The sequence below is a fragment of the Epinephelus moara genome, chromosome 3 (genome assembly GCF_006386435.1).
Source record: "Epinephelus moara isolate mb chromosome 3, YSFRI_EMoa_1.0, whole genome shotgun sequence".
Classification (NCBI taxonomy): Eukaryota; Metazoa; Chordata; class Actinopteri; order Perciformes; family Serranidae; genus Epinephelus; species Epinephelus moara.
In genome coordinates, this window is record NC_065508.1 from 11,512,237 (window position 1) to 11,520,790 (window position 8,554).

Sequence of the window (8,554 nt, forward strand, 5' to 3'; positions counted from 1 at the left end):
GATGCCTCCTACTGCTGCTGCCGTCATTAGTCATTAGTCATACTTCTACTGTTATTATACACATATGATTATTGTCACACATGTATACTGCCAGATATTAATACATACTTTCAACATATTGTACCACAGTAGCCAGAACTATAACTATAATATTATTACTTTCATTAACGTTGTTGTAAGCTACTGTCATTACCTGCATCTCTCTCTCTCTCTCTCTCTGTCTCCCCTTCTGTCTCACTGTGTCATAGCCTACGGATTACCGTTAATGTATTATGTCGATCTGTTCTGTACGTCATCTATTGAACGTCTGTCGTCCTGGAAGAGGGATCCCTTCTCAGTTGCTCTTCCTGAGGTTTCTACCATTTTTTTCCCCTGTTAAAGGGAGTTTTTCCTTATCCGCTGTGAGGGTCCTAAGGACAGAGGGATGTCGTATGCTGTAAAGCCCTGTGAGGCAAATTGTGATTTGTGATATTGGGCTTTATAAAAAAAATTGATTGAAAATTGAAAATGTTTCTTCTGTGTTAATGAAACTAATCTAAACGACTGAATGAATTTAGATGGCCTTTGAACTTTCAGCGTGAGTGCTTTAATGTAACATTTTGTGTGAAGCAGGCTTTTCAGTTGATAAAGTGATAAAGTGATGCCCTTTCAAATGTTTCTGTCAATAAAAAAACAAAGCAAATCTGAACGAGGCAGATGTATCATTACCACCTTAACCAAAAAAACAAATTAAACACCAGCACTGATGGACCTTACATTCTGTATGCTGATGGTGAGATCAGTCTTGAAGTGGTTGAAGTCCTTTGCCAGCTCATAGCCGTGGTGATAGTAGGTGAACAGGCCTTGGAGGAACGCCAACAGCTGAGGGGAACAACGACAGCAAGATAATTTAGTAGATGAAGGAAGACAAGGACGAGATAAAGATGGAGAAGGTGAAAAAGAGTAAAGACGGACAAGGTAGATGAGGAAGATAGCGAAGTAATGCAGATGCGACGGGAGAAGCCAAAAAGGAAGAGAAGAATGTGGACAAGGAGGAAATTTTGGGTTAGTGAAGAGGGGGAAGATGAAGTGGAGGAGTTGGAAGAGGAGGATGCAAAGAAAGGAAGAGGATAAAGAGTGAACAGATATATTTTATTGTTACAAGACTTTGGAAGTATGTCTGTACCACAAAACAATGACCAATTATAAAATACAATCTCTTATTCAAAAGACAGAACTCATACTAGATTGTACCTAGTTTATAAAAGGTTAAAAGTGAGGTTTTTGTGGTGCATGTGCAACAACTTGTCTTTATTTCCGCAATGACTAGCGCTGAGGTGCCCTCAAGCAAGGCACGAAAACCTCCACACCGCTGTTCGTTACCATCAGAGGTCTGTGTGTGTAATGAGCAGCTGCTGGGTGTGGATATGTCAAAGTGAGTAAATGTATGACAGCCCACTGCCGAAAAAGAACATGTGTGCACAACAACTTTGGGGAAAATCAAGAGTTTAAAAACAGACACATTGCATAAACGAGAGAAAAACAAAAACAAGCGTCGTCTTACAGGCTCCACAAAGTCAAACATCTTCCTCTCTTGGACCTCCTGCACCTTGAAGACGTACTCCAGGGAGACCTCGTAGAAATGCTGCCGTACGTTATCCACCTGGTTGTCCGCCTGGAATGGAGAGGGACATTAGGAAACGCGATGGTGACAAAAATTAAGGAAGGTGGGAGACAAAATAGTGAAGTGAAATCGGATCTTACCTCATGTAGATGTGCCTCTTTCTTCCTTGCTGAGAGGCTAAGGTGCTTCTCCAGCACTGCGCAATACTTCTCTGTCTCTTTGTCATATTTCTTCTTGGCTTCCTGTAACAGATAAAACAATTCTTATTTGAGTGACTGACAGGAAGATCAAGCTTCACCTCAGCTACCTCAGTAGACCAAACATCTGTCCTAATTCTCATCATGCATTGACAGTCGCCATCTGCAACCCATCGTATCCCTTGCAGGTTGAGCTGCAGGTTTTGAGACCAGAGAGGAACTCAAACTTTAACTTTCATAAAACATTTTTCATTTTTCAGAGACTCTCCAGTATGAAATTGTTCCTCCGGGGAGCACAGCTGCTTATTTAACAACACACCACACTGTTTCATCAGCGCTGACATCACTGACAGAAGAGACAGACAGTTTGACGGATGATAAACCAGGGACAGCCACAGCAGGGTGTGTATTTCCTAAGATTACTGGACTGAAAAATACAGAGATAAACTGAGACGTGTCCAAGAAGACTTAGAGGCAGAAAAAGGAAAAAACACACACCGATTGTTTCTTTCCTGAGGATGTTCTGATGGTCTCATTAGGATCATTAAACTTTAATCTAATTTAGGCCAGTTGAAGGGGGAGATAGAGATATGAGTGAGGAGAGACAGAGAGGGAAACGAGGAGAGAAGTGGACACATAAACAGAGAAGGGGCAGATCAGGGTGGGTCTCTCTTTGTCACAGAGGCCCTGCGGTATTATTACTGTACATCTGTCCCAGCCAGTTAACAGTGCTGTATGTCTTTATCCAAAACAAATAAAGTGACGAGGCTGGAGCTTCAGAATGAGGCTGATAAACACTGGGCATAGCAACAGGCTCAGTGCTTCTATCGTTTGAGCGTTTCACCATTAAAAAACACACACAATCAACTTCAATAATTGGACGATAGAAAATTAACTTATCGCTTTAAAGAAATAAACATTTAAACATTCACTGGTTCCAGCTTTTTTAATGTGAGGCCTTGCTGCAGAGAAGAAGATGGAAAATTGAGTGGGACGTTTTTCACTTTTCTCTGCTCCTACACTATATTCAGTTAATCAGTTAATGGACAAAAAACAATAAAGAAAGTAATAGTTTTCAGTGCCAGTTTACGTGTCCACATTGCTATAAACAAGTTTAAAATCACAGAAGAGTTGCCAAATGTATCGCCAAATTGATCCACTGAGAACCAGCGAGCCAAACGTCTGTTTACCAATTAGGTTTTATTTTCAGCTTAAACTTACTGATGCCAGAAAAGTGTGACAATTTATGTAATGATTCTGAACCTTTTTCCTTAAGAGACCTCATTTCTCTCATGCAGAAAATTGATGACCCCTCACTAAGTGATATATTCTATAGAAATTTCACATCATATTCAATGCATAACAATAACAGTACAGAACAACCGGTAAATTGTACAATTAATGAAGGAAGTAACCACAGAAACTTTGTGTAAAACGAGTGATTTGGATGAATTTTGAGCAGATATAATGCATCAAAGATAAGTTTTTCTGATATTTTTGAAAGGTTTTCTTTACAGTAATCTGTCTGTATTATTCATTCATTCATTCATCTTCTAACCACTTCATCCTCTTGAGGGTCGCGGGGGGGCTGGAGCCTATCCCAGCTGACATCGGGCCAGAGGCAGGGTACACCCTGGACAGGTCGCCAGACTATCGCAGGGCTGACACATAGAGACAGACAACCATTCATTAATCATAATACAGATCTGTCTGTATTATGATTTTTTTAAAATTTTTAACAATACAAAACATACGATACCATACCTGTGAGAGATTTTATTAATATTATATCTTAAATAATTATAATCTAAACTGTAAAAACAACAATTTCATTAGTTTCCTTCACAGAAACGAATGAAATGCTGAGGCCCACTGTAGTTGTTTTTGTTTGTTTCTTACATCCCTTAAAATCATGAAGGCCTCACAACCCCCACGATGCTTTGGCTTCTCCTTATGAGGGTTGGGACCCCTTGGTTGGAAACCAGTGATATATAGGGGCGGGAATCACCAGAGACTCCATGATACGATATCATCACAATACTTGGGTCACCATACCATATTATTGCGACACACTGAGTATTGCAATACAATGTATTGTATCACTTCAGCCATTTTATCTGCAGCAAAACGTATCTAGTGGACTATTCTACCTGAAGTTTAATTTGTATTTGTAACATTAATAATTTATGTAATAAAAAATCAATACCTGGCACTGTGTGACGACACGATATTGCCACACAAAAATATTGCGATACTTTACTTATCGATTTTCTCCCCACCCCTGATGATGCAGTCCATACTAAGTCAAAATGTCTGCTGTAAAAAGGGCCTGTTGGGAGGTAACGTTGTGAATCACTGAACAACACTGTTTTATGGTATTTTGCGGTTTACAGGACTTTATGCATTAATGTGATGAACTGTCTTCATCCGTCATGTACGTAATTTGCTGGACTCTCCAGTCTTCCTGTCTGGTTATTTGTTTTTGCGTGAATTAGTTTTCCCAACACCCCTCGGAAAGACATTTGCCAAGAAAATAAAACTCCCAGATCAGGGAAAGCAGCGGAATAATGTCACAATCAATCACATAAAAATCGCCGTGATGTCAGCCCCTGCTGCAGTCACATGACACAGGTGCTCCACTGCCAAGCCAGTTTCAACAACAAGCAGAGTCGTCAGGGCCAGAGGAGGAACAGACAGCAGCTGCAGAACGCATCAGAGAAGATGAACATTCCTCTAAACAACAAGGCCTCTGTTTAAAGTCGGCTGCTTTGACTTTTCCATATTCACTGTGGAACCGTGTCTGAAATGACTGCAGCTGCTGCCTTCGCCTGTGTGTTTCTGATTATGAGTTTCATGACATAATTCTGACTAAAAATACATTTTAAAAACAAATTAAGGAAGCTTGATTGAAAATAATGTGACAGTGAAAACCTCAAATTACGCAGCCAGTATAAATGTCATGTTTCTATTAGTCACCTTTTCCCCCTTTACTAAGTTGTTGGTAAAAATGTTAGAGGCATTTAAAGCTGGTCGACTTTAAGCCACTTCCATTCTCAGCCAGCAGATGGCAGTCTCCCCTCAGTATGACACTCACTGCTGTTTTCTTCTTCTAACAGAAGAGTAAAGTACATGACATGTTTTGATACAAGGTCATGCCCTGCGACTGTGACTCATCACAGCTACAATCAAGTTATACTACACTCCACTGTGCCGTCATGTCAACAGTTACCAGGAGGTCTCGCTGAGACATGAAGCAATACATCATCACTCCCTGCTTGGTTCTGCACGCAGCACATGGCATGACACTTTTTGTAAACATTCACTTCATTCTTGCTTTTATTCAGTTTACCATGAAACCAAAGCTCACTAGCAGTAAAAGAAATGCACTGTGCTGTATTAATAAAAATATCCTATCCTATAGGAGAAGCATCTGCCGTGCCTTGCATGGGGCTTGAACTGACTCTAATCACATCTGTTTGTCAAAGTGTAAATGTGTAAACCTAAACAAGTTATCATTCAGTCTTAAATGATGGACGGATGGATTGCAGATATACCAGTTTACCAGAATTTCATTGTATTCTCTAACTCTGCTTAATCAGTGGAAACACCTCTAAAAATCATTACAGCAGTAGATCTTTTCAGACAGGTTTCTATAGTTGCTGCAGGACTGACTTATTTGTTGGTACACAAACATGGCCGTCACATTACCAGCACTATGTCCTTTAGAGTACACGGGTTCATGCCAGCGTCATGTTCGTCTTCAAAGCAGTGTTGTGCTCTTCATGCTTGCAGTGACTGCTGAAGGGATTTAAATACTTGTGCAAAGCATTTTCTGAGACTTTGATTCCACAATTTGCGTGAATTCTACAGCGAATGAGATTAGGACCTGGAGTTTCCTTTAAGTAAACTCTTTCAAACTTGTTTCGACTCATTGAAATTCTCCTAAACTCCTCCTGTGTCAGAGGACTGGCAGCTCGGGAGCTTTAGGACGAGGTGAAACTGTGCCAGGAGAAGATCTTTCTTCGGTTCTTTTAGGGCTAAACTGGGATTAGTACATCGCTCATGGTGACCTAACTGCGCAGATTATGCATTCACTTCTTAATCTGACCACGATGTACAATCAAACAATGACCTGCTACAAGGGGATGGATTAGCAGAGTATACACTGATGACATGCTAAATACTGCATGTATCAGGGGAGCCCCCTGTGGCTACTCATCTAGGTCCTATGGCTAATGACGGCCCGGGGTAAGTGCACCATGACCTGCTGTAAGGAGATTTGAATACTGAATCATGGCATATTTAAAACATGGGGCAAAGGATTACCCAAAAAATATGCAGTATGGTATTTATCCTTTACCCCGAGAGAGTTGTAGAACTGTTGTTTGAAGTCTTCAGAGCAAATGACCATACTTTGTATATAGTAAATCTTGAGTTAACATGCTCCCATACTTACTTACTTTTTTATGTTCAGTGTTTTCTTACTCTCCTGTACATTCACTCAGGGGACAAAAAGATTTAAACACACTGAAACCCTAAGACAACAGAGGGGGCCCTGCTGGTCTTAGAGACCCCCCAGTGATTTATAGCAGGATTATGTATTCCTCTAATCTCCTATCCAGGTCATGCACTGATGGTTAAGACCTTGATTTATGGACAATCATGGTGGAGACATGCAGTAAATATTATATATTTGTATTTATACTAAAGCTTTTTATTACAAACCTGTCTTAAAAAGTACTTTCTGATATTCTCCTGGTGCAAGGTTAATAACAATATCTTTATTTGTAGAGCATTTTTCGAGCTGATCTGATGCTCAGTGGGAGGCTGTTTCAAAGACAAGGAGCAAGAACTGAAAAGGCTCGATCACTCTTGTCTTTAACCTGGACTCTGGAACAGTTAGAAGACCCAGACTAGCAGACCTGAGGGGCCTGTTTGGGCGGTACAGTGTGAGAAGCTCAGTTATATACTGCGGTGCCAGATCACTGAGAGCTTTGTATGTAATTAAAAGAACATTAAAATGGATTCTAAAAGAGACAGGGAGGCCAAAATAGGTGTAATGTGTGAGGATCGTTTTGTTTTGGTCAAAAGTCTAGCTGCTGAATTGTGAATAATCTGGAGCTGGTGCAAAGCTCCATTGTGTGGTGTGGATGTGTGATTGTACTGTGCTAATACTAACGTAGTAAAGAGACTTTTATGGCGTCATTTACACTTACAGGTCTGCAGTTTAGGCAAAGTGTTGTATCATAGCATTTCCTTTAGTCTCCAATATATACTGTACTTATCAGAGGTGCAAGATGCACTCTTGAACTACAGAAAAAGAAGAAATACCACAGTGTTAAAATGCTCTGTTACAACTAAAAGGCCTGCATTTAGAACTTCATTTAAGTAAAAGTACAAAACTATTAACATCAAAATATACTTTAAGTACCAAAAGTTGCATACCCTTTATACAGAATGGCTCATTTCAAAATAACTGGATTTAAATGCATGATGTGTTCATCATTTTAATGCTGCAGCTGGTTAAAGTGGAGCTCATTTTTAATGACTTTATATATTGCTTGGTAGTTGGTGCATTTCCCCCTGGGAGTCAGTTAAGTTTTATCATATCCTTATCTATTATAATACATCAGAATGTATTTGTTGATTATATTTTGCATCATTAGTCTTAATCCCCAAAGTAACTAGTAATTAAAATTGTATATAGTTGAGTTAAAAGTACAATATTTGCCTCTTAAATGTAGTGAAGCATAAGTATACATTATTAGAGGAGAACACTAAAGTAAGGCCCTCAAAACTGTACTTATGTTCACTATTTAAGTAAATGCACTTAAATACTTTCCACCACTACTACTTGTATCATCATATTGCGGCTTCTAAAGTTCAAATTAGCCGCCCGCAGACGCTATAACAGGAGATATGATAAACTCGCTGTCTTTGGTTTCATTTTACTCACTGTTTGATGATCCGGGTGCTCCAGTTGGTTTAAGAGTTGACTGATTTGCAGGATGTTGCAGGATTCCCCAAATAAACAGGCCTTTCTCAAAACTAAGTTCAAATCAATGGGGTAATAAACGACTTCATCAAACAACAAAAAACTAAGATTAAAAAAAATGGGCAGCGAGTTTCTCTTATCTCCTGTTACGGCGTCTGTGGGCGGCTACTTTTGAACTTATTTGGAAGCCGCAATAGAGTTAAAGACCTTAACCCCATGGCGTCTTCCACGCTCAACACTCACTGCAACACACCTGTCTTTAATTAATGGTTCCCAAGATGCCGGGTCAGGTGGTGCATTAACGTGACTTAAAAAAATAATAGGAAACTAGGACTTACTATAAATTACGGAAGCGTATTGCATTCACTTGACAAATAAAAAAAGCCCTGTTTTTCTGAGTAATTTTTTTCTGTTTTTCTGAGTAATTTTTTTCTGTTTTTCGGAGAAATTTATTTATTTTCTGGGTTTTTTTTGGTGTAATTTTTTCTGTTTTTCTGAGTAATTTTTTCTGTTTTTCGTGGTAATTTTTTTCTGTTTTTCGGGGTAATTTTTTTTCCTGAACGAGGAGACATGATACTTCAAAATCTCACGAGAAGCTCCCACCTGGCACCTGCAAGTGACCCTGCATCCATGGTGACTCCTGCTCATGGATGTATTTTGCATCCGTGCTCCTGCTCCTAGACAGTTTCAACTACGGGATCAATAAGGGTAAGGCACGTAATTAGTTACACACAGGGTATGATAATCTAGCTATGTTTT

General features: G+C 39.6%; 1 protein-coding gene across 1 annotated transcript in view; it reads right to left on the bottom strand.

Moving 5' to 3' along the window:
• The window catches only part of LOC126387647 (rho GTPase-activating protein 26-like), a 123,685-nt gene that overhangs the window by 56,337 nt on the left and 58,794 nt on the right, over positions 1-8,554 (bottom strand). The window contains exons 5-7 of the mRNA XM_050040235.1: positions 1,744-1,845; positions 1,544-1,654; positions 757-861 (exon numbers count right to left, since the gene is read on the bottom strand). Coding sequence (XP_049896192.1) covers positions 757-861; positions 1,544-1,654; positions 1,744-1,845 — 318 coding nt within the window. The remainder of the gene's footprint in view (positions 1-756; positions 862-1,543; positions 1,655-1,743; positions 1,846-8,554) is intronic.